This window comes from Lucilia sericata, unplaced genomic scaffold, assembly GCF_015586225.1.
Source record: "Lucilia sericata isolate MDLA Ls3-8-SP2 unplaced genomic scaffold, ASM1558622v1 Contig000101F_arrow, whole genome shotgun sequence".
Taxonomy (NCBI): domain Eukaryota; kingdom Metazoa; phylum Arthropoda; class Insecta; order Diptera; family Calliphoridae; genus Lucilia; species Lucilia sericata.
Window position 1 is genome coordinate 99,479 of NW_023994133.1, and position 25,427 is coordinate 124,905.

General features: G+C 31.3%; 5 protein-coding genes across 6 annotated transcripts; 3 read left to right on the forward strand and 2 right to left on the reverse strand.

Annotated features, from left to right (window-relative positions):
* Positions 1-841: 841 nt before the first annotated feature.
* On the forward strand, positions 842-2,543 carry LOC119600032 (ragulator complex protein LAMTOR2 homolog). Its single transcript, XM_037950034.1, has 3 exons — positions 842-1,011; positions 1,086-1,278; positions 2,301-2,543. Exons 1-3 carry the CDS (start codon positions 944-946, stop codon positions 2,421-2,423), a joined length of 384 nt encoding a protein of 127 aa, XP_037805962.1. The 5' UTR covers positions 842-943; the 3' UTR covers positions 2,424-2,543.
* Positions 2,534-7,752, reverse strand: LOC119600031 (pre-mRNA-processing factor 19). Its single transcript, XM_037950033.1, has 4 exons — positions 7,572-7,752; positions 6,437-7,455; positions 6,033-6,373; positions 2,534-2,809 (listed from the first exon to the last, which is right to left on the reverse strand). The coding sequence occupies exons 1-4, from the start codon at positions 7,588-7,590 to the stop codon at positions 2,665-2,667; spliced, it is 1,524 nt and encodes a 507-aa protein (XP_037805961.1). The 5' UTR covers positions 7,591-7,752; the 3' UTR covers positions 2,534-2,664.
* On the forward strand, positions 2,916-6,061 carry LOC119600049. Its single transcript, XM_037950070.1, has 10 exons — positions 2,916-2,940; positions 3,467-3,543; positions 3,607-3,716; positions 3,872-4,004; positions 4,285-4,476; positions 4,870-5,091; positions 5,152-5,250; positions 5,313-5,446; positions 5,503-5,740; positions 5,811-6,061. The coding sequence occupies exons 1-10, from the start codon at positions 2,916-2,918 to the stop codon at positions 5,985-5,987; spliced, it is 1,407 nt and encodes a 468-aa protein (XP_037805998.1). The 3' UTR covers positions 5,988-6,061.
* Positions 7,753-21,014: 13,262 nt separating the features above from the next.
* Positions 21,015-22,743, forward strand: LOC119600033 (mitochondrial ribonuclease P protein 1 homolog). Its single transcript, XM_037950035.1, has 3 exons — positions 21,015-21,713; positions 21,766-22,132; positions 22,201-22,743. Exons 1-3 carry the CDS (start codon positions 21,121-21,123, stop codon positions 22,600-22,602), a joined length of 1,362 nt encoding a protein of 453 aa, XP_037805963.1. The 5' UTR covers positions 21,015-21,120; the 3' UTR covers positions 22,603-22,743.
* Positions 22,744-22,981: 238 nt separating this feature from the next.
* LOC119600034 (dynein assembly factor 3, axonemal homolog) lies at positions 22,982-25,084 on the reverse strand. Of its 2 annotated transcripts, XM_037950037.1 has the most exons (3): positions 24,808-25,084; positions 23,968-24,646; positions 22,991-23,756 (listed from the first exon to the last, which is right to left on the reverse strand). In XM_037950037.1, exons 2-3 carry the CDS (start codon positions 24,565-24,567, stop codon positions 23,007-23,009), a joined length of 1,350 nt encoding a protein of 449 aa, XP_037805965.1. In that variant the 5' UTR covers positions 24,568-24,646; positions 24,808-25,084; the 3' UTR covers positions 22,991-23,006. The 2 variants fall into 2 exon arrangements, with proteins under 2 accessions (XP_037805964.1, XP_037805965.1); XM_037950036.1 differs by lacking the exon at positions 24,808-25,084 and having other exon boundaries at positions 22,982-23,756; positions 23,968-24,777.
* Between the last annotated feature and the right edge of the window lie 343 nt (positions 25,085-25,427).

Sequence of the window (25,427 nt, forward strand, 5' to 3'; positions counted from 1 at the left end):
TTTTTTCTTAATTCGCCTGGTTTACGTAGCTGTTAAAGTTTGTTATTGTTTACATTTTTATATTTAAAAATGCCCGTTAAACGGAGAAAAACTTCGTTAATATTTTGAATTATTTATGTAAAAAATCTGAAAATACCAAGCATCTCGTAAACAATTATCATTCTATTTAAATAATGGCATAATTGGTATGTATACAAATATGTTATTTAAGAAAAATATTTTTTTTTCTATTAAATGTTAACATATTACACAATATTGTTTTATATTTTATATTAAAATTGTGTAGATAACGTGATTAACTAAAAAAATCTCTTCCGGAACACTTAATATTAAGAAACGCATATGAAGTATTTACCCGGCTGGCGGCAGCTGACTTCTACGTTATGGATTAATTTTGAAATCTATTAAATGTTAACAAATTAAACAATATTGTTTTATATATACACTATGTAGATAAAGAGATTAACTAAAAAATCTGTTCCGGAACGCTTTATATAACAAAACCCATATGAGGTATTTACCAGTCCGGCGGCTGCTACATGATGGCCAAATATTGAAAATTACTCCGCCGGAGTAGAATTATCCATTCGCAACAAATATTCATTCATTCGTAATATAATATTTTCATGAATATGTACTTTTTTATGTTTATTTTTCACAAAAAATATAAAAATGTAAACAATAACAAACAGCTTGTAACAAACAGCTTGACAGCTACGTAAACCAGGCGAAATAAGAAAAAATTATCAGTTGATTGAATAACACCACCTTATATGAATTCGCCTTGTTATCATCCTAATATTTCATTAAACCGCTTATTTTTTGGTTCACATCAAAATATGTCTGGCAACAACTATCAGCTGTTTTTATTTATCACTAATTTTTTATGTTTACATTTTGTAGATTCGTACAAGGAACTTGAAATAAATTTATTAATTGAAAAATGTTAAAACCAAAAGCGTTAACACAAGTTCTTAGTCAAGCCAATACTGGCGGTGTCCAAAATACTTTGTAAGTAATATAAATAAACCTAACGTATTATAAATATAAAATATTTAACAAGTTCTTTATATTGCCCCGCACAGGCTTCTAAGCCAAGAAGGCGCTCTACTGGCTTATTCGGGTTATGGTGATAAAGATAAGGATGCTCGTGTAACTGCAGCAATAGCAAGCAATATTTGGGCTGCATATGAAAAGCATGGACGCAATGCCTTCCGAGAAGATCGTTTACAATTCGTATTATTAGACTGCGAATGTGGCCATGTAGCAATAACAAAGGTAAAAATCTCTCTCATGTTATTTTCACAAGCAATTTCAAGCCTGATACAAATATTAACCCTATGTTCCTTATACATACATATGTACCACTAAGATAGAATAAAAATAGTGGGTGGGTCTGATCGATATGAATAACGCTGTGCTATTTCTGATGCACAGTACGTTTGAAAATGCATCAGATTTGCAAACTGTATGTGGTGTGTACATTAGGGATATAACTAATTTGGCGAAATTTTTGGCATACCACCCACCACGAGATGGCCAATGTTGTATAATTATAATATAAACCTTTTTTTTTAATTTTTTATTTTTTTAATTTTAAGATTAAAATATTTATATATGGGCATTTCAACCTAGAAGTATATTTTTGTCACATGGCGACTCATCATTGCCTATATCTCCGAACTTTTTGATTTTTCGCAAATATACTAAATCAAAAAGTCCATAAGAAATTATTTGTTGATCATATTTGTTTTGACCATATCTCCGATTCTTATGGACCGATTTTACGGGTTTTAAACAACTAAGCACTTAAAAGCATATTTAAATTAATTATCTAAGATTTGGATTCCGAAGACATATGGAGCCTTCAAAAAACTGATTATAAAAAACAGACGGACAGACATTTGGTGCGTGAAATTTTTAACCAACCGCGAAAAAATAATAATGTAGTTTCTCATAGTTTTTAATACTCTATTCGACTATGATATGCCAACTTGCATATTTGTAAAGAATGTCAATAGTTATATCCCTAGTGTACATACCTTTAAACTCACATATCAAAAATAGTGATAAATGTGTACCAATATTTTTTCACCATTTCAAACAAGATGTAAAGATTATAAATTGCGCCATGATCCCAAACTTATCCCTCAATCAGCTGCACTGATGTAATGTATTTTCAAACAGTCCCTGATCCCAGTCGGTTTAAATTTTCTCTACTTTTAAACCATTACGCGGAATTTGAGAAATCCTATTGATGTGTAGTGCATATTTAAACAAAAAATCCTTTTTTATTTCAGGTTGCTAGTATATTGTTGTGTCTTTATGCAAAAGAAAATGTTGGTCTCGGTCTTCTGAAACAGAAAGCCATGGCTCTTGCTGCTTACCTTGAAGGACCACTCAAACAGATTGCTGCTTCATAAACAACACACACAACGAATGCAATCAAATAAACGTTATTTTAATACATTTTATTATTATTTTTAATTAAAGATTTAAGAGTGAATGTGTAGCAATAAATAACTGTTATACATACGTTCATATTTGTATTTCTTTTTATTTTCCGAAAATGTATAAAATAATCAAACACACTGAAAGACAAAAATGTCTTTTCCAATACAAAATAATTCCTTAAAGTTAAAATAAAATTCCAGATTATACAACTTAATCAATTGAATATAATTTTAGAGTTCTGTCCATACTTGTTGATGCAATATATTGAGCGTTTTTGCCAAAACGCACTCCAGTTGCCAGAGCAGTATGATCATTAAACACTTTTAAGTCTTGCCACTGCTTGCACATATAGACTCTGTAAATAAAAATAAAATATAAATATGAAAATATAAAAAAAATGTCATTCGTGTTATAAAGTAAAGTTTGGTGATAAAGAATGTGATCATTACAAAAATAGTCTTATGGCAAATAAAACCGAAATTGAATGTAATTGTTTTTATCAGTTTGCCCTCAATGTTAAATTAAAATAAAGTTTTCTCATCTCATTCATATTGAGTACATATTTTTGTTTCCGTAAAGCCGTGACAACAGCCAATTTTATTTTTGCTTAGTTACCAACAATTTGTTTACTTAAAGATACACCATCTATTGTAACTTTTTCATTAATAAGTTTATTAAATTGGAATTTGTTTTTTAAAAACAAAATATAGAGAATAATGTATAAAACATTTAAAAAGAAAAACAAAATATTTCGATCATATGATGGTAATACTGATTTGCTTTAAATTATGTACATATGTATTACTCATTTTATTCTAAAGGGTCATTAGCCATAATGCTAATAAATATTAGACGATTTTCTAAAATTAATTTAAAGAATAATAAAATGATGTAAATCTTTCCTGTTACTTTGTTATGATCCCATTAAAATAAGTGGGTAATATACGTACATATTATGTACATAATTAATGAACTTTTTATTTGTATTTAACATTTTAATAAATCTTTACAGACTTTTATAATGAGGAAGATTTGAAGGATCCAGAAACACCACAACTAATAAATTTAACAATTGAAGATTTCAATGCGGCAAGTACTTTGTATAATAAATTTCTCTTAAAATTTAAATAAATTATCGATTAATTATTTTAGAAAGGTCAAGTTGCGAACCCACGTGCTCCTTGCGTGGTAACAATAATTGATCCGGAATATATAAAGAACGCATCATTGCAGCGAAGGACAAGAAAATTTCGTATGAAAACGTAAGAACTATTTTTTTTCATTTTACGTTTATTTTTAATTCATAGAGACTTTCGCTTGCTACATGTCTAAATAAATAAATTGTTTAAATTTTTGAAATGATTTTCATAAATACGTGCATTAAAATATATTATTTTTATTATTTTTCATCTCTAAGTGATATATTGACATTACGAGAAATAACACGGAAGAAATTCATGTTTTATGCAACGCAACAAAGGTATTTGGAAAAACAAAGTGAATCCGCATATCAGCAGCATATCTATGAACGCATAACAGAATATCAAGAGGTAAACAAGTAAAGTAAATGATTTTTCTAATTTAGAATTATATTATGATATACCCTTCAACTTTACTTGGCGAAAATATGTATTTTTTGTGTATAAAAAAGAGAAATATTTTTATTTTAATTTCCATATTTATTAAGTATCGCCCAAAAGCTACAGCATAGTCTATGGACCTCGAAACGTTAAAATTTAATTAGATGTGGTCCTTATTAAAATTTTAATAAGTAATATGTCGAATAATATATATATTTTTCTTTTTAATTTTTGGTTTATTAAATATTAGTTTGCGGCCGATGTTCTTCAAAAGTCTGAATCAAGAGCATTTAATGAAATGAAAAAAATTCAACGGCAATTGGAAAATTTGCAAACCAACAAAATTTCGGAGGAGCTAAAAAACCATATTGCTGAACATCAACGAGTTCTAATGGAGGTTCAGGAAGTGTACGGCCGCTTTTTATTTCTACTTAAACTAATTGTATGTATCAAAATTATTTTTGCAGAATTTGTTATATTGGCCATTTTGACAGCAAAATTGCATAAATGTTTTTTGTGGATGGGAATAAAATTATAATTTTGTTACATTTGATATGCATAAAAAAATATTAATTTTCGTTGTAATGGCTACTTTAGGCAGCGAACATTCATTTTTAATTTCATTTCATTGCTTTTTATGGACATTTTTATTATTTTAAAGAAAATAATTAAAAGTTCAAACATTCGTTACCAATGTAAAAAAAAAATCTATTATGACACATTTTACACATAAATACATGGTATAAAAATTATTAGATATTTTTTATACGATGCATAAATATATTAGCATAATTATACGAAAATGTATTTTTTTATTTCTTTAATTTGTATTTAGGGATACTTTGATGAAATTATTGCACCAGAAGATATAGCAGATGATGTTAAAGACTCTAAACAATGTAAACTACCGCAGCCAACCGGAATTGTAGATTTGCAAATTAATGAACGAAATCCCATTGGTGAAAAAGAAGTATCATCAATTATTAATTATATGAATCAAATTGTAAGACCATATTTGGCAAAAAGAAATCATCTCAACGCTGATATTTGGATTAAGGTATAGAGAAACATTATTTATTAAATACTTTATTAATTGCGTTTATAACAATTATGAAAGGGCTATGAACGTACTAGACAAAAAATATTTAACTACAATAGGCGTTTTAACCATCTCGCTTTGTTAAATCACTTAGTGGCTATTGTACATGATAAATCGGTAATATATACAAAATTATATTTTTATTTTTTAATAATGTATGCAACTAAATATTTTTCTAGGAAAAAACATTCTCTCAAAACACAAAAAAGCCAAAGTATCTTAAAGATCCCGATTTCTTGAGGAAAAGGATAGAATTTCTAAAGCAGCGTTCTTTGGAAGTATTGGATAATTTTGAAAGGAATCAAAAGAAAGAGTTAAACAATCCCATTCATGTAAAATTCTATTATTTAATAAATATCTTTATTTTAGTTCTCTTCAAATTAAATTAAATGCAATACTGCCAGTTATTCTTGAAAAAGTTGAAGTTAAATTGGCACAAAACAGTGGCAATGATACAAAACATCTTCCAATATTAAAGACAAGAAGAAGGAAGATCTCTCCAATGAAGACATCTAATAAAAAATATTCTTTAGATTCTAGTGACTTCTCTAAAAATACTGATAATACTACTTTAGAAAAAGTGGAAAAACTTCAGTGGCATTTGATGGTATGTAACACTCGATATTATAAAATTAATTAAACATATCAGCAGCAAAGTTCAAACCCTTACATTTCAGGGTCTACTGCAGGATCTGGAAAAAATTCCACCAGAGGATTGTACACGAATTGAAAATCAAGTGAGAAGACGTATAAAAGCTCAAAAGGAAATGTCCAGGCGAGTGTTAGTGAAACAAAATAGACTTCATAATTGGATGGAACATTTCAAAAAGCATGCGCTCATACAGAAACACTAAGAAGTGTATATAAAAAGTACCTTATAAATAATTTGATTTACTTACCTAACATCAGTGCCTGCTATTGCTAAATATGTACCACTTTGATCAAAACATAAATCTTTCACTTCATAAGTATCGTCTAGTTGTATTGTTTTGAAATTTTTGAGTTTACGCAAATCCCACAATTTAACGCAAGCATCATCGGCTGCTGTAGCAAGATAATAACCATTCTCAGAAAAAGAAATTGCTGATATAGGACCTGTATGTCCTGGAAAGTTTGCGACATTACTTTGTTCCTTAAGATCCCAAATTTTTACTTGTGAATCATCGGTGCCGGTGCCAAAAATTAAACCATCTGGGTGAAACTGAGCAGTGGTTAGACCAACCTCTGCAGTGTCAATAACCTAAAATAGAGTAAACAACAAAATAGAACATCAAATAGCAATAAATTAATTAACATTGTAAACCTTTGTTAGTAGACGACCAGTACGAATATCAGAAAATGCCCAGTGTTTGTCCGAAGAAGTAGAAAGAACGTAATCCCCCGTTGGATGCAAAGACAATCCTGTAATTGGACCATCGTGACAGCGTAATAGAAGTTGTGTTTGAGAAGTTGGTACGTTCCAAATACGAATAGACATATCAGGAGATCCCGTGATGACAGTATCCTCATCAGGGTGATATATAACTTTGGTAATCTTTTTTGTATGGCCCTTGAGTATGGCAACAACTTGTTCCGTGTCCTTGTTGAATACAGTGGCATTCTTGTCATTACCACCTGTCAAAATTTTGCTGTGATCTGCACTGTTGATATCCAATGCCAATATACCTGGTATAGAAGCTGAATGTAAGCCTGGATGTGAAGCCACAGTAAGAAAAGTCTTGATTTGATCTTGGGTTACTAACTCTTCGGGTACAGTGCGACCACGTTTTTTTCTTTCCTGTGTAAGAACAGTGGCCTTATCCTGAAGCTTTTGTATAATTTCCGCACTCATTCCAGCCTGTTCAATAGGCTGCGTTGCAAGACCGGCTGCTTCAGAGGCGATTGCAGGCTGTGGTATGGACGTTGGGGCAATGGTTGCCCCTATGCCAGCCTGTGGTTTCAATGTAGCTAACGCTTCTCGCGCAGCTGCCACCTCTTTGTTAAGACGCGCTATTACACGACAAGCAGCATCATGTTGATAAAGAGCGTGCGACAACTCCTGGCGTGTTGTTTGCAACTGCTGTCTCTGCGTGAACGAATGCAACATTAAAGCATCCCATTCGTCTTGTAGTGTTTTCAATGTAGCGGGAATGCTTGTAGCGGTAGGAGGCTTCGGCTTCACAATTGGTGGAGTTTTCACTTCAATTAATTCTTCTGCTTTCATTTCTTTGCCGGTAATTGGATCAACACCATTTTCTAATATATACTTTTCTATTATACGTTTCTCGAAAATAGCTCCCGAATGTGGAGATATAACAGGAGTATCGGGCACCTCATTTGTAACTGCAAAATGTGTGAATTAATATTTTAACATTACAAATGAATCTGTAATTTGATTGATTCGATTCAAACATAACCTAAAATTATAATTTCCCTATATAATAACAAACATAACTTACTCGCACAAATCAAGGACATTTTTATAAGTTGAAAATCTTTAAATTTTTATTAAACAAGTAAAATTTGATTTATAATTAATATTAAACTATTTATCCGAATAAAATGTTCTCGGAAGTTTCCCGGCGACAATTTTCAATCAATGATGTTTACTTAAATGTTGCCAACTACTTGAAATGCCACCAATTTTATATGTTGCCAGATCATTTGATAGTGGTACCGCTTTTTTAATAAAAAAGCCGCTAGATAAATGAAGCTATTTATACAAAATTAAGGCCCCTTTACACTAGCACACAAGTAATATGATCTGTCAATTTTTTGTGTAGAAAAATACGGATGGTATGTATGATCAAACAAATTTACACACACAGGCACTGGTTTGATGAAAATCAAAACACTTTTGATTTTCAACTGAAATTGAAGCAGAAGAAGCATACATTGAAGAAGAAGCATATACACATTTTTATTTTGTTTTTGTTAAAACAACATCACATTTTTTGCCGCAAAAAAAATCACATTCGAATTTATTTACAGGCATAGTACCAAATTTTACTTGAAATATACAAAGAAAAATGTCCAGTTTTTTAATAAAACAATTTTTCATTAATAAACAAATAATTTCAAAAAATAAATAATTGTTTTTTATAACAAAAATTACATTTATAATAATGGTAAAAATTGTATGTGTAACAGTATAGACACATAACGCATCAAATTTTTTCATACATTTTTTTATCACTATGCGGTAAAAAAATGATGTTGCCGTCGCAAAATCTAAATAAAAATTAAATTTATAATTCTTCTTCCTCAATGATTGTTGGAATAAATTACTAACACATAAACAAGTTGAAACCATTACACATTGAGAGAAAATAGGGATACAGAATTTGACAGTCGTATGGCTCTATTCATTTTTCGAAATGATTCAAAAAACAAGCAAGTTGCATTAGATCAGGGATGTATTTTTATGTAAACACATACAAAAAAGTGAAACAGTTGTTTCCATCTAACTTTGTTATTGTTTTATACCAATCGTGTAAACATAAAAAATATAAATCATACGACTTTTATTCTCTTTTTTGTCATACGGATGGAATTTCATTTTACTTTTTCATTAGACTTTACGTACGTAAAGTGTGATCGTGTAAAGGCACCTTTATTTATATATCAAGTTGAATTATTTAATTCGGCTTCGGATTTACAATAGAAAATTAACCCGTTTCCACGATAAATTCGTAATTCGTTTTGACAGTTCATCGCCATTTTGCTTTTTGTTCTTTGTTTTGTTTTTTTTTTTTTCGGAATACATGTGCATTATACAAAAATTCGTTTTTTACATTATTTTAACAAATTAAGTAAAAAATTTTCCTTTTCTTTTAATTTTATGAAAAATAGCTGATAAAAATTAAAGATGACACTCATTTTTAATTCGTAGGTATTCAAGCTGAATTTCGTTACGTACAGCTTGTGTAATTCGCAGTTGAAATTTAGTATGGCGAATAATGTAATTCAGTTCGAAATTGGCGGTTGAATGAAGAATGAGAGAGTAAAGGTCCAAAAACATACAATCCTTTACGACGAACTCCGACTGACAGCTCGTGTTTACTGTATGTATTTAAATGAGAGCGGTCACAATCAATACGTCAAACTTGTGCACGAAGTAAAAAAGTTGAAAACTATTCAACTTTGGCGTACGAAAAAGAAGAGAAAAAGAAAATGATAACAGAAACAAAACTCAAAATTATTGCTTGTCTTTTTTGTTGTGTATAATTGTGATTTGTTTGTGTGCGAAAAACACCATTTTTAAATTAAATATTTTTTTACATTAAATATTTTATACTCAATATTTTTTATATTATTAAAGCATATTAAATTATTTGTTCATACTTTATCAACGCAACGATTGGACATCACTTTTTCACGTTGCACAGCTGCCATTCGCAGTTCGTCGTAAAAAGTATTCTATGTATTTGGACCTTGAATGACGAATTGCATCGTGTGAACGGGGTATTAGTTTTTGTAGTAAATGTTTTATTTCGAATAAAATATTATGAGAATTGAAAAAATCAACAAATACAAATATTACTAATATAAAAATACAATCAATATACAAAGTATTATACATAACATAACAATTTAATTCAACACTTTCCCTTGTTATGTGATGTTGGAGATTTCTAAACCGATCTGATTACAAAGCATCTTCAATCTTGTAGGTTGTAAGGGCTTTGTCATCAAATCCGCTAATTGATCTTGAGTAGAAATTTGTTGAATTTCAAGTTCTCTTTCACTGACTTTTTCACGAACAAAGAAGTGCTTCAAACTAATATGTTTTGTTCGTCTATGATATTGTGGATTTTGGGCCAATCGTACAGCAGCAGAATTATCAACGTAAAGTAAAGGAATGTCATTCAAACCAATTAAATCGCATATAAGCGCCTTATCCAAATAACTTCTTTTGTTGCTTCTGAGGCTGCTACTATTTCGGCTTCCGTTGTGGATGTAGCAACCATAGTTTGCCTTTGGCTTAACCATGAAATAACTCCTCCAGCAAATTTCACAATAACACCTGTTGTGGACCTTCCTGTTTTTAAACATCCACCAAAGTCTGCATCACTGTAGCATTTAAGTTCTTGGTCTGACTTGTTTTTATAAGAAATTCCGTACTTTACTGTTCCAGATATGTAGCGAAGAACTCTTTTGACACGGATAACATCATCATTGGAAGGATTTTCTAACGTTCTAGACAGGAACCCAACACTATAGGCTAAATCAGGTCTTGTTCCCAACATTAAATACATGATGGCTCCTACGGCTTGTCTATATGGAAATTGAGAACCCTTCATGTTTTCTTTCCCTGGTTCGAAACTTTCACCTTTTAACATTGGCGAGGAAACCGATCTGCTTTCTGAAAATCTGAATCTTTCTAAGACCTTCTTTGCGTACGTCTCTTGGTTAATAAAAATGCCATTATCATCTCTTTTTATTTCCAATCCTAGAAAATAGCTTGCATCTTTGGTAGTTATTTTGAATTCTCTTCTTAATTCTGTTAAAAACACTTCCAACTCTTTGGGATCTGTAGCAGCTACTAGGCCATCATCTACATATAGGGCAAGTATTAACTTCTTACCATTTTTATCTCTCATATATAAGCATGGATCCGCTTCACTAGCCTTAAAACCAAGCTCCAATAAATACTTCCCAAATCTTCGGTTCCAGCATCGTGGGGCTTGCTTCAATCCATATAAACTTCTTTTAAGTTTGCATACTTTCTTAGTACCATCATCAAAACCTTCGGGCTGTTTCATATAAATAATTTCCTCAAGATGACCATAAAGAAACGCTGTTGAAACATCAAATTGAGATATGTGCATGTTTTGACTAGCAGCTACACTTAGAATAGCTCTAATTGTTCCCAATTTGGCTACAGGGCTAAATGTTTCATTGTAATCTACACCTTTACGCTGTTTAAAGCCTTTTATTACCAATCTTGCTTTATATTTGTCTATACTTCCATCAGGATTAGTTTTCACTTTAAATACCCACATTGATGGCAGAGCTTTGGAATCTTTTGGGAGATCAGCCATTTCCCACGTTTGGTTTTCCTTTAACGAATTCATTTCGGAATTCATGGCTTTCATCCATTCTTTCTTTTCTGCGCTATTAATTGCATCGCCAAATGTAACCGGAGTTTCAATTTGACTTACGAAATCTTGGGACGCCATAACGTAATCATCAAATCTTGAATTATGTAATAAGGTGCGATCTCTAAGTCGTTTGCTCATCGGTTCCTCATCGTCATTAGTAAATGATCTCTTACGCTTATTTACCTCGAAACCGTGGAAATCACTTACATCTGAGTCTGAATAACCATCTTCTATACACTCTTCATAAAATTCGTTTTCTTCAGTATTTGAATTATCTTCCTGGTGACTAGGTTGGGATTCGCTTACAGCATACTGACTGTCCTGAGAAGTGCTTGGCTTGCTTAGATCCACATCCTCAATTGGCTTTTCGTAATTTTTAAATTTTAATATAATTTCACCACTCCTGTCTTCCGAAATATTCTCACTAGCATCTTGAAAATCATCACAATTTATTAGTTCTTCACTAAACTTAACATCTCTTGATAATAATATACTGTGATTTTCTTTTACATAAATTCGGTAACGTTCTTCTGTGTCATATCCAATTAAGTAGCCCTTGGTTGCTTTTGGATCCATTTTCTTTCTCTTCTGACTAGGAACATGGGCATAGCATTCACTTCCAATTATTCTTAAATGATTTTTTCTAGGCTTTCTTCTAAACCATAGCTCATGTGGGCTCTTACCTTCAACAGAAGTCTTTCGAGTTCGATTTAGTATGTATATGGCTGTGCGAGCTAATTCAGCCCAAATGGCTTCAGGAAATTTAACGCTCTTATTTGAATACTTAAACGTTCGAGCCATTTCAATCACTGTTCTATTTTCTCGTTCACTTGCACCGTTTTGTTGTGGTGTATAAGGAGCAGTCAACCTCTGTGTCACTCCATATTCTTTTAAAATTTTACGTATTTCATAATTATCAAACTCACCTCCATTATCGCTCAAAAATTCTTTAATTGGATTTTCTTGGTTCTTTGCAAGAGCTAAAACTTCTTTCAGTGCATCTTTAACTTCAGATTTTTCTTTTAGTAAGTAGCCAAAACAGTATTTAGTATATGAATCTTTAAATATAACTAAATATTTCTTTTTACTAAAAGATACTGGAAATGGACCACATACATCGGATGACATTAACTCGCCTGGACTACTAGCCTTCTCTCTAGTTCCAAATGGTTGCCGATGAGACTTTCCATAAATGCAGGATTCGCATAACTTGTTGTCTAACTTAACATTAATACCAAGTTCTGTCTTGAGTTTTTGTTGAACATGTCGTTTATCTTGATGTCCCCAACGCTCATGATATAATTGCAAGGTATTATCAGCTTCTGTAGAGTTAACTTCATTTATTGTTCTTGGGATGACTGGTTCGATATCTGCTTTGTATAGGGAACCTCCTTTTTCTCGATGTCCAACTAACAAAACTTCATTGTTTGATAAAAGTTTACAGACAGTAGCAGTCGACTTAAATTCACTATTATTTATTTTATCTTGGGTAGACAATACGGAGAATAAGTTCCTGGATATGTTTGGAACATACCAAACATCTGTCAGATCAAATATGAGTACCTTGTTGTTTACTTTTGATTTGATCTCTATAGTTCCCTTCCCAAGGACATCCAAAATTTCTTTACCGGCAGCCTTAATTTTGCACGAGTTATTAAATTTTTCAAAGGTTTTAAATAAACTTCTATTATTCGTAACATGGCGGGTTGCACCATTATCAATCCACCAATCATTTGAAAAATCTTCATTAATTGCGTTTATTTCGTCACAAATTAATGGTAGTATTCGGTGAGATGTACATTTTACTTCACTAATCTTTTCTTTTACTGGCTTAAAGTCGTTGATCCATTTTCTGCAATCACGTACCCAATGGCCTTTCTTGTTGCAATAATTACAGACATCAGATTTCTTATTCTGTTTGTTACTTGCTGATGATGACTTCTTTTTAAAATTATTCACCACTAAAGCTTCATCATTTTTCACAACATTTGCTCCTTTGCAATTTCTTTCATACATACATAGTTGTGCTGACATTTCATCAAAATTCTTTTCTTCATTCTTGGTTAAAAGCATCCAGCTTGATTTAAACGTATCAAATTGTGTTGGCAAAATCTGAAGAATTTTACATACTAATAAAACATCTGGCAGTTGATTTTCGTTCCTTGCTTTTAAACCGTTGTTTAGTTCCAACCATAAGCTTTTTAGTTTTGCAATATGTAGACTCACATCTTCATTTGTGTTCCACATGAACGAAAAGAAATCAATACAGATTTTGAATAATTGATCTTTGGATCTCGCTTCAAATTGTAGCATTAATGATTCCCAAGCTTCTGCAGCAGTTTCTTTATCCATTATCTTTTGGTATACTTCATCACTTACTGCGCTTGTAATCATAGACTTTGCCTTTCTGAACAAATCTGTTTCATCTCTGTGTATCTTCTTTTCTTCAGCTGTTGCGGTGGTTGGTAGTGGTATTGGTTTCACTAACTTACCATCTATAACATCAACTGCTCCTTCATGATAATCCAATAAATCACGCATCTTGCGTTTCCAGATTGGATAATCCAATTCATTTTGAAGAGGCTTGATGTGTTTTGAAAAATCCATTTTTACTTACAGATTCTTCTTATAATCTTGAAGTATTTTAATCTTGATAAAATGTCTTTAATATCTTGTAAAATTTCTTGAAAAATTCTTGATTTTCTTAATATCTTAAAAAATTTTCTTTATTTGAAGTTTCTTGAAAATTTTCTTAATTTAATTTTCTGAGTTTCCTGGGTATGTTTATATGTTTGTATGTTTGAACGTTATAGACTACTAAACGGCTGAACCGATTTTCTTCAAATTTTCGGAGCGTATTCCTGTATGTCTGGAATAGGTAATAGGCTACTTTTTATTTTAAAATTCTAGGTGGGCGAGTAGCCACCTCCTCAAATTTGTCGGAGCAACTTTAGTGTCTATATGATTATTTAGGACAAAATGTAGGCGGAATAGCATTAGGGGGCGTGGCACCTCCCATATAAATTAAATACAAAAATTCATTTATCTTGGAAAGTATTACAGTTAGAATCTTCAAATTTTGCACGAATAACTTTAACATCCATTTAAACATTTTGGGTAATAAATTGGCGGACTACCCATGAGGGGAGCGGCACCTCCCATATTAATTAAATACAAAAATTAGTTTATCTGGAAAACTAATGAAACTAAATTCTTCAAAATTTGCACGAAGAACTTAAATATTCATCTGAACATTTTGGAGGAAAAAAAGCGGACTTTCATCTGGGGCTTAAAGCCCCCAGATGAATTAAATAGAAAAATTCGTATATCTGAGAAATTATTAGAACTAGAATCTTTAAATTTTACTTGAAGAATCTTGACATTCATCTGATCATTTAGAGTATAACGGGCGGACTTTCAATGGGGAACTTGGCACCTCCCATATGAATTAAATATTAAATTTCGTTTATCTGGGAAACTAATAGAACTTGATTCTTAAAAGTTTGCACAAATTACTTTAATATTCGTCTGAACATTTTGGAAGAAAAAGCGCGGACTTTCATCTGGGGAGCTTGAAGCCCCCACATGAATCAAATAGAAAAATTCTTCGATCGTATATCTTTAAATTTTACATGAAGAACTTTGACATTCAAGTGAACATGTAGAGCATAACGGGCGGACTTTCAATGGGTGGCTTGGCACAACATATATGAATTAAATACAAAATTTCATTTACCTTGGAAACTCTTATATTATTAAAATTTTTCATAGATAGATAGAAACTGGCGAACTTGCAATAATTTGCTTCACATCTCTCATATGTAACATATTATAAATCTGGAAAACTATTGTGGTTAGAATCTTCAAAATCGTTAAGTGGGTTTTTTTATTTATACATATTGCTTTTAGGGTAGCAAAGCACACTGGGTATAGCTAGTAAGTATATAAAAATGAATGTGTGTTTGTTTGTATGTTTGAACGTTATAGACTACTAAACGGCTGAACCGAGTTTCTTCCAATTTTCACAGCGTATGTCTGCATGTCTGGAATAGCTAATGGGCTACTTTTTATTTTCAAATTCCAAGTGGGCGGAGTGCCACGCCCATATTAAGAAAATATGAAATGCGTATATTTGAGATAATATAACAGTTAGAGTCCTCAAATTTTGTCGGAGCCACTTTAGTGTCGATATGATTATTGAGGACAAAAAGTAGGCGGACTAGCATTAGGGGGCGTGGCACTTTCCATATACATATATCAAATACAAAAATTCGTTTATCATTGAAACTATTACAGTTAGAATCTTAAAATTTTGTACGAATAAATGGATGTTACCATTTAAACATTTTGGGTAATAAATTGGCGGACTACCCATGAGGGGAGCGGCACCTCCCATATTAATTAAATACAAAAATTCGTTTATCTGGGAAACTAAGGAACTAAATTCTTCAAATTTTGCACGAAGAACTTAAATATTCATCTGAAAATTTTGGAGGAAAAAAGCTGACTTTCATCTAGGGGGGCTTGAAGCCCCCATATGAATTAAATAAAAAAATTCGTATATCTGAGAAATTATTAGAGCTAGAATCTTAAAATTTTACTTGAAGACTTTTAACATTCACATGCACCTCCCATATGAATCTATCTATATATATAAAAATGAATGTGTGTTTGAATGTTTGAACGTTATAGACTACTAAACGGCTGAACCGATTTTCTTAAAATGCGTATTCCTGTATGTCTGGAATAGGTAATAGGCTACTTTTTATTTTGAAATTCCAAGTGGGCGAGGAGCCACGCCCATATTAAATCCGTATATTTTAGATAATATAACAGTTAGAGTCCTCAAATTTTGTCGGAGCAACTTTAGTGTCAATATAATTATTTAAGACAAAAAGTAGGCGGACTAGCATTAGGGGGCGTGGCACCTTCCATATAAATTAAATACAAAAATACGTTTATCTTGGAAACTATTACAGTTAGAATCTTCAAATTTTGCACGAATAACTTTAACATCCATCTAAACATTTTGGGTAATAAATTGGCGGACTACCCATGAGGGGAGCGGCACCTCCCATATTGTTTGTTTGTTTATTTGTTTGAAGTCTATAGACTGCTGGACCGATTTTCTTGAAATTTTCAGTGTCTTTGTGTATGCCTGGAAGGAACTTTTTATTTTGATATTTCAAGTAGGCAAAGTGCCACGCCCACAAACAAAGTAAATATTAAAAGTAGTCTATTTCAGAAACTGCTACAGCTAGAAAATTTTGTATAGACAATTTTCACATAAATATGAACAATTGTGGGCAAAATGGGCGAACTGGTTTTAGTGGGCGTGGCACTTCCTATATACAGAAATTATTGAATTAGTATTTCTGAGATAAGTTAGAGTATAAGTTAGAGTCCTCAAATTTTATGAGAGCCACTTTAGAATAATATGAATATTTTAGACAAAAATAGGTGGACTATTAGTAAGGGGGCGAAATACCCCCATGTGAATTAAGTACAAAAATTCGTATTCAAATCTAGCAAGATCAACTTAGACATCCGTGTGAACATTCGTGTAATAAATTGGAGGAGGAGGAGGGGGCGTGACACGCCCCCTATGAATAAAATACAAAATTTCGTATATATGGGAAACTATTAGAGATAGAATCATCAAATTTTGCAAGAACAACTTGACACCTATGTGAACTATAACAGGTAGGAGGCCTGAACTGTTGTACAAGTAGCTTTAGCATCAATATGAACATTTGGTTTATTCTAAAAGTCGTATATATGGGAACATACAACTAGAAAAAATTGTACATTGGAAAATGGTTTTTAGTATAGCAAGGCACACTGGGTAAGCTAGTATGTTATATATATGACTGGTGTTAATATTGTCGATTTATTGACTATGTTAGAAATAGTCAATTATACATAAATTTTATAAAAAGTTGTTAGATGAAAAAAAAATATTTAATTTATTTATTTTATAAAAATTTTCTTGTCTAAATCATGACTTTGGGATAACTCATTCTGAAGAACATTTTGTATAAGTTGACTATAAAGGTGGAAGTACACAGCAACGCGTTTCACGCTTTATAAGCGGCAAGTTACACACCACGCGTCATTTTGATCTCTCTTTTAATGTTTTATAAGACTATTACTGTTTTAAAAATCAAAATTTTAAGTTTTTGTTTATTTTAAAATTTTTTTTTTCATTGTTGATGAAATTTTAGTTTATTCTTATTCTACACAAAACAAATTACAACCCTGATCAGCTGCCGACGCGTCAAAAGTTGAAAGTGGCTGAACTTTTCGCGGCAGACGCGTTACAAACTACAGTGTGTAACTTGTTAAATGAAAACACACTATTTCAACTTTTTTTGAAAGTGGCTGAACTTTTCGCGGCAGACGCGTTACAAACTACAGTGTGTAACTTGTTAAATGAAAACACACATTTCAACTTTTTTTGACAGAAGCCTATAACACATTGCTGCGTACAACGCGTGTTGTGTACTTCTACCTTAAATTAAAATTCAACTTTTTTTGACAGAAGCCTATAACGCGTTGTACGCGGCAGTTGATCAGGAATGCCAAACGACACAAACCAATAAAACCAACACAGCTGTATGTTGTTGTTGCTTTTTTAAATTCTATTTTTTTATAAAATTAGGATTTTTGCTTATAACTCCGTTATTTATGAACGGATTTTGCATATTTTAACTGATTTTGATTTATTTTTTAATGCATGTCGGACAGAATTATTGATGATTTGGCTCCCGAAGCAAAAATATGAAAAATTAGGAATGTTTATAAATCAGGGGCCGTAACAGTTATGAGTTATATCAAAAAAGTTAATTTATAACAGTTATTTTGTGAAAAAGTCATTTTTCAACCTAAAAATAAAAATTCAAATGAAACTTTTTAAAAAAGAGTTTTATTTTTCCGTCATAAAATAAAAATTATTTGAGGAGTTTTTTTTTCGTCAGAAAATATAACTCATTTTCTATACTGATGCCTTCCGAAGAAATTAAAAAAGCTTGTGTTCAGTCACAACAGAAAAGTTACCATTTGCCGTTTTTGATTCAGATGTTTTTAACGTCAGTACAAATCAACTATTTAAAGGACTTGGTCAGATATACTCAATAACATAAGAGACTAAAAATATAATAAAAACATTGTTTAATTTTTTGACTGGGAAAACAAAACTCCAAAAATGAGTTTTATTTTTTGATGGAAAAAATAAAACTCCTCAAATAATTTTTATTTTATGACGGAAAAATAAAACTAATTTTTTAACTTTTTCAATCAGACTTTTATTTTTTCGTTAAAAAATAACTGTTATTTGAGGAGCTAAGATCGTTTTTTTAAATGACCATATATTCTGAAAGAGCACTTTAATACGACTATATTGGTATGTATGTATATAATGGTATAGGTCTATGTTGACTCTAACATAGAGATTTTTTGGGTTAAAAATTTCAGAATAACTATTATTTACAGTCCCTGTTATAAATATTTTTTTAATTAAATAAAAATTGTTTAACTTAATTTAAACTGTTGGAAAAACTTTAAATTTTCACCTTTCGTTTTTTTTCGACTTTTATTTTTTTCCAATTTCTTCTACTTTTTTGAATTTTATTTGCAAAAAGGATTTTTCGACTTTTTTTCTTACTGCCGGTCCACTTTTTTTGGGAAACTTTTGATTTTGCGTGAGAGAGAAAGAGAATGAATATCATTCATCTCTCTCGCGGTACGGAGTTTCTCGTACTCGGAAACTTGTTTTGTTATTCTTCTCATTCGTAAACAACAAATCAATGCAATTAATACGTAGTTTCTGAAACAAAAGTTTCTATGTGTGGACATTAAGGAAACTTCAAAAGAGAATTAAGAAAAAGTTTTTCAACAAAAGTTTCCTAGTGTGGACCAGATCTTACAAGATGGCCGACTTTTCGACTTCGTTAAGACAAAAAAAGTCGACTTCGACTTTTTCCGACAAAATGTCTATTGTTCGATTATTTTAAAGTCGATTTATAGAATCCTTCTTGTTGGACAAAGCTGTGGACAAAGCCAAGGCGAATTCAGATAAGGTGGTGGCAGTTCTGCAACAACAACATTTTACATGTATTTTGTTTTTGCATTTGGTTTACGTAGATGTCAAAAACCATAAGTACGGCGAATTCATTTGATGAAAAATTTTTGTAAAAATTTTATATTTTATTAAAAAATAAAGATAAATATATTAAAATTTGTGAAGAAAATATATTCTGAATTGAATAATGTTTGTTTCAAACGAAAAATTCTATTCCGGCAGATTAATTTGCAAAATTTAAGTGAGGCCTGAAGTTAAGTAAAACTTAATTTTTTGTGAAAAACATAAAAAAGTACATATTCATGAAAATATTATATTATGAATGAATGAATATTTGATGCGAATGGATAATTCTACTCCGGCGGAGTAATTTTCAATATTTGGCCATAATGTAGCAGCCTCCGGACGGGTAAATACCTCATATGGGTTTTGTTATATAAAGCGTTCCGGAACAGACTTTTTTAGTTAATCTCTTTATCTACATAGTGTATATATAAAACAATATTGTTTAATTTGTTAACATTTAATAGATTTCAAAATTAAGCCATAACGTAGAAGTCAGCTGCCGCCAGCCGGGTAAATACCTCATATGCGTTTCTTAATATTAAGTGTTCCGGAAGAATTTTTTTTTAGTTAATCACGTTATCTACACAATTTTAATATAAAATATATAACAATATTGTGTAATATGTTAACATTTAATAGAAAATAATATTTTTCTTAAATAACATATTTGTATACATACCAATTATGCCATTATTTAAATAAAATGATATTTGTTTACGAGATGCTTGGTATTTTCAGATTTTTTACATAAATAATTCAAAATATTAACGAAGTTTTTCTCCGTTTAACGGACATTTTTAAATATAAAAATGTAAACAATAACAAACTTTGACAGCTACGTAAACCAGGCGAATTAAGAAAAAAATTATCAGCTGATTGAATAACACCACCTTATATGAATTCGCTTTGATCTATCTCAACCACAATATCGCCATTGGCGAATCGCCAACCACAAGACGATATTTTGCTCTCTATACAAAATGTATGAAAACTCATTGTCGACAGCGGTTGTGGTTCCAATTGTAATCAAGCTGTAACTATAATATTTCTACAAGAAGTAGATTTTCCGAATTTGAATCAAATAGTCTTCAACAAAAAGTCGATTTATACAACTCTTACAGGATAAATTAATTAAATAACTTATTTATTGCGATTCGTGAAATAAAATACAATTTTTTTCATATTTTTGATATGCCCAAAGTCGCTACAAAAAATATTGGTAAAGCAGATTTTTGCTATCGGTAAAGCAGTTTACTCGAGAAAAATGTAGAGTGCGTCATTGTGAATGAGGCTGAGTAATTTTGCTAAGTTTCAGCAAAAATGCGTTTTTATATGTACATAATTATAATCAAACTCGCGGAGAGGTATTTCAGCAAAATTTGCCCCTCAAAATTCATTGGGTTAAGAAAAATTCAAAATTCGATGAAAATGGTTTGTTTAAAACTTGGTATCACTGTCTGGTTATTGTGAATACAATTATAGGCTGTGTATTTATAAAATGACGACAGTACTTCATGAGTAACAAACATCTACAACAACCACAGGCAAAATTCTTATTATTCGTCTACAATTCTGTCAAATATTGCCTGTTGTTTTTGTTACTTTTACAATTGAAAAAAATAATCAACTAGGGACAGTTGTCTCCACTGTATGTGTACACTCAGAAATGTCAAATTTTATTCGTTCAGTAAAACAATAAATAAATGTTATTCAAGAGTTAGAAGAATAAATATTTTTGAGAGCAATTTATTAAAGAAAATGTTAAAAAATTTTCTTAGAATAAATGTGGTGAGGCCACTTAACCGCCAACGAGGACAAATTGGACATTTCGGTGCTCGGTTGAAGACAACAAATGAATTTTCAGGAGACCTGAGTAGCTCTCAAACAAATCAGGTACCGGTGAAGACACATTCAAATCCATTTGCACGTGAAATATCGAAAAATAAGGAAAGTGTACTGGATAATGTTGGATCTATAAATTCTAATATTGAACTTACTGAAGATGAAAAGAAAAAACGGTTAAAGGTTTTGCAACTAGAAGTTGACATCGCAAATCAGGAAGGACGACGTGTCCCGTCTTTAGAATTCTTTAAGGATCATCACTGGGAGCACGTTTTAACATTATCATCAAAATCTGCTCGTATGAAGTATTATAGTTTTCTGTGGCAAGTTGAAATGAAAAAGGAATCTAAACAGCGCAAAAAAGAGGAGAGAGCATTGGCATCACAAGAAAGAATGGAGAAAGTACGCCAAGAGAGAGCAGAAAATCCTCACATTGTTTATGGCTTAGGTCATGTTTCAATGTTTTTAAGAGTTTACGATTCGACCATTAATAATTGGATGAATCACAGGTAAATCATCAATACAATTTCCATATTAGATTTTTCACTTTCCGTCTTTCAGACTTATAAGGGCTATGCAGTTTTCTCCAAAAATCGTATTAGACTGCTCATATGATGACCATATGACTAAAAGAGAAGCAGAAAATGCTGCGAAACAGTTAATGCTTTGTTTTGCTGAGAATCGAGCCCACGATGATCCTTTCGACTTGCACTATTGTAATGTTAACCTGGACACACCATGTATGAAGAGTTTACAACGTTATATACCAACAATGTTAAATCCAGAATTTCCAATGAACGTTCACGAGAAATGTTTTACAGAAATATTCCCTAAAGAGAATTTGGTCTATTTGACACCACATTGCCGCACTGATCTGGTTGAATATAATCCTGATGATGTTTATATTGTAGGCGCTATGGTGGATACTGTATGTTTTTTTTTTCGAATAACCTGAATCATTTAATATTTTTCATTTATTTACTATAAATCTTGCAGATAAACAATGAGCCATTGTCTTTGGCAAAGGCCAAGAGACTGGGTCTACGGATGGCACGTTTACCTCTTGATCATTACTTGCAGTGGGGTGCTGGTTCCGGGAAATCTCTTACCCTAAATCAAATGGTTAATATTATGTTGGATCTTAAACATACTAGTGATTGGATGACAGCACTACGTCATGTTCCGCGTCGAAAGGTAATCGACTTGAAAAAAGATGCAGAGAATTTTAGAAACAAATTAAATAAACATGCAAATCGTGTGAACGTTCGTATTGATCGATTGTTACGAAATGAAGACGACAGTTTAGAATATAACCACAATAATAAAATACGTTCCCATAAGAATGACTTACAGTTTAATTTATCTACATGGGGTTCTAAAAAGAAAGAAAGGCAATGATCTTGCTACACTAGTTTTTTTATTATGTAAAAAATATTTGTTGTATATTTGCGTAAATGTATATTTAAGTTTTACTGTATACTTGCTGATTAAATGCTCGATCGAGTGTTTAAGTTGAAAATAAAATGTTTCTAAAAATAATTAATGGAAATAACTGCAAAATATGAATATGAGAGATTTAGAAATAAATATAAATCATAGAAAACTGTTTAGTTGAGACATTATTTTAACCATGTTATTTGCATTTGCGTTATTATCATAAACTCTAGAATTTTTATAATTTGGAACACTTTAACCGTATCAATTTATTTTTAAAATACTACTAGACGAAAATTGGAGAAATTGCATTTATAAATTTTATAAAAACAAGGTATATTTTGAAGTTGTGTTTTAAGTAAATTCCTTTATTGAGTTAAATTGAAAGTACGTTTGAATTTTAAAAATGAATTCTTCATATTAACAGCTTTGTAATTAATGACATCTTGAAAATGGTTTCGTTTGGCAAAATCAAAAAGTTTCTCTTCGAAGTCATTTATAACCTCCTTTCGTGATGTCGACAATAATTTAGTCTCCATTATTAAAAGGGATTGTGGAGTTAAAACATTAACAAAGTTATCTTGAAGAAATGTAAAATAATTGTGCCCTACAAAGGCTATGTCGAAAAACTTTGACCATTGGCCGGATACGTTTTGTTGTAGTGCTAAAATATCATCTGACGATAAAAAATGTATCTTAACTCGATCAATATATATCCAAGGTTTATTATAATCCTTTATATCTTCTGTATCAAACTCATTATGTATCAAGCGATTAGCCATTTTAAGTCGTATTGCACCATATTTGCGCGACAGAGCTACATCGTGTTTGTATAATGTCTGCGTTGCTAACTCATGAAATAACTCGAGCAGGTTTCGTTCGGTAATATCCGTTGATCGATAGTCATTTTCTCCATGTACGGATTTATTCATTCGTTCATCATTTGTGCTTAAACCAAATGCTGCAAAAGGCCCGGTTTGAATATCGCCAATATATCCACGATGAATAAATTGATTACCATTGCGAACTAATCCAGCTGATAATGTTTTATTCGGTTTACTGTATTCATACTCCGGAAATGTGAAAGCAATTCCAGTTTCACGCCAATAACGATATTCCTATGAAGAAAACAGGAATTTGATTAGAGATCAAGTACAATGAGACCGAATAGAAATATTTGGGAAACAAATATAGGAATTCTAAACGAGTGGTCAGACCTCACAGACTTTTAAAAAATATTAAAGGTTTTTTCACAATACTTTACGAAAATGTTATAAGAAAAAGTACGAATATCAGATTATGTGTATGTATTTTTACTATACTTATTACCTGCGAACATATTTGCTTCCCTTTACGTTCTTTTAAAACCATATTAAGATCCCAGTCAAATTGCCCTTCTCTGTAGTCATAACGCACTCCCATTAAATTTTTTAATCGACTATTCCAGTATTCTTCGATTTTAAAAATATGGTTTTGCTTTGATAGCCAAAAACTGAAAGAGGTTTCTAAGCCATCACGTTCCCGATATTTCATATGATCGATATTAAACATTGGTGTCAGTTTATGCAAATAAGCTTCATCGGTGACTGCGTTGAGCAAGGACTTGGTCTTAACCTCCAAGTAATGATAAGATGAAGCCCGCACTAACGCATTTCCGTATATATCCATAAATAAATGCACTTTAGTTCGAAGATTTAAAATTTCAGGGCTTTCCAATGCTATACCTATTAAGGCCATATTTCGTGCCACTACCTCGATGCAGCCATCTACAATGTAGAAATTTAAATTTGTCGCCATTCCTTGCAGCTTGTGGGTGTATATTTTAGCCATTGTCTTAATTACATGTCGTGGATCATTTGCCCCAAAAAGCAATATGTTTATCTCTTCTTTAAGGTGTTTACTATTTGAATTTTGATATTCCGTGGGCATTTCTTTGCCTTCTTGTTCCGAATTTTCATTCTTATATTTGAAAATATTTAAATATTCGCTAAATAAATCGAGTGCTTCACTAAAACCCCAAAACATTTTGCTTTTATTATTTCTTGTTAGCAAATAAACAAATTAAGAAAACTTAAAAATACGTTGCTATGTTTTATTTATTCCTAAATATGTACATATGTATGTATGTCGTTGCTAAGAATATTCATATGTATGTACAAACCGACTCACTCTGTATGGACACCAAAATCATGTTTTTGTTAAAACATTTAATCTAATGAATGTCAGGGCGATTTTCGGAATAGGGCCTTCAATGTAGGATTGTGTCAATTATGGACCAAGATCTCCATAATTTAACGAAATAATATATTTTTTAATTTTACCATAATTCTATCATAATGCTAAACTTTTGGAATGATTTATTACTATAAACTGATTTTATGTAAGATATTCTTTCTTTTAAAATTAGGTTTCATAAATATAGGCAAGATGTATTATTATTATGTGATAAGGTAGTGGTATTTTGACTTATTTTGGTATTGATATTTTAGCGTTATCGGTATTTTGGCTTAATTTAGTTATGGAATCTTAGCGTTGTCGGTATTTTGACTTATTTCGGTAATGCTATTTTAGCGTTCTCGGTATTTCGGTATATTTCGGTATCACTATTTTAACGGTAACGGCAGTGTACTAAAAAAATATTTTAGCGTAAATTTCAATATGATTAAAATAATTATCAAGTAGGGGTGTTATATCGGCTATGGAGAAAATATAGATAGGACCACTTCCGAAATTGAAAAGTAAATTTCGGTCCTATATATGGACTTTGACAATTAATCTAATAAATGTCA

What these genes read in the sequence shown, in the direction of transcription:
- LOC119600032 (XM_037950034.1), top strand. Translation starts at nt 944, where the DNA reads ATGTTAAAACCAAAAGCGTTAACACAAGTTCTTAGTCAAGCCAATACT. An exon ending in GGCGGTGTCCAAAATACTTT is followed by an intron (nt 1,012 to 1,085) that starts GTAAGTAATATA and finishes TGCCCCGCACAG; the next exon opens with GCTTCTAAGCCAAGAAGGCG. An exon ending in GCCATGTAGCAATAACAAAG is followed by an intron (nt 1,279 to 2,300) that starts GTAAAAATCTCT and finishes TTTTTATTTCAG; the next exon opens with GTTGCTAGTATATTGTTGTG.
- LOC119600049 (XM_037950070.1), top strand. Translation starts at nt 2,916, where the DNA reads ATGGCAAATAAAACCGAAATTGAAT. An exon ending in GAAAGGAATCAAAAGAAAGA is followed by an intron (nt 5,447 to 5,502) that starts GTTAAACAATCC and finishes TCTTTATTTTAG; the next exon opens with TTCTCTTCAAATTAAATTAA. An exon ending in AACTTCAGTGGCATTTGATG is followed by an intron (nt 5,741 to 5,810) that starts GTATGTAACACT and finishes CTTACATTTCAG; the next exon opens with GGTCTACTGCAGGATCTGGA.
- LOC119600033 (XM_037950035.1), top strand. Translation starts at nt 21,121, where the DNA reads ATGTTAAAAAATTTTCTTAGAATAAATGTGGTGAGGCCACTTAACCGC. An exon ending in AATAATTGGATGAATCACAG is followed by an intron (nt 21,714 to 21,765) that starts GTAAATCATCAA and finishes TCCGTCTTTCAG; the next exon opens with ACTTATAAGGGCTATGCAGT. An exon ending in TAGGCGCTATGGTGGATACT is followed by an intron (nt 22,133 to 22,200) that starts GTATGTTTTTTT and finishes TAAATCTTGCAG; the next exon opens with ATAAACAATGAGCCATTGTC.
- LOC119600034 (XM_037950036.1), bottom strand. Translation starts at nt 24,663, where the DNA reads ATGTTTTGGGGTTTTAGTGAAGCACTCGATTTATTTAGCGAATATTTA. An exon ending in GGAAGCAAATATGTTCGCAG is followed by an intron (nt 23,757 to 23,967) that starts GTAATAAGTATA and finishes TTTTCTTCATAG; the next exon opens with GAATATCGTTATTGGCGTGA.
- LOC119600031 (XM_037950033.1), bottom strand. An exon ending in CTGGTCGTCTACTAACAAAG is followed by an intron (nt 6,374 to 6,436) that starts GTTTACAATGTT and finishes ACTCTATTTTAG; the next exon opens with GTTATTGACACTGCAGAGGT. An exon ending in ATAGCAGGCACTGATGTTAG is followed by an intron (nt 2,810 to 6,032) that starts GTAAGTAAATCA and finishes TTTTATTTACAG; the next exon opens with AGTCTATATGTGCAAGCAGT.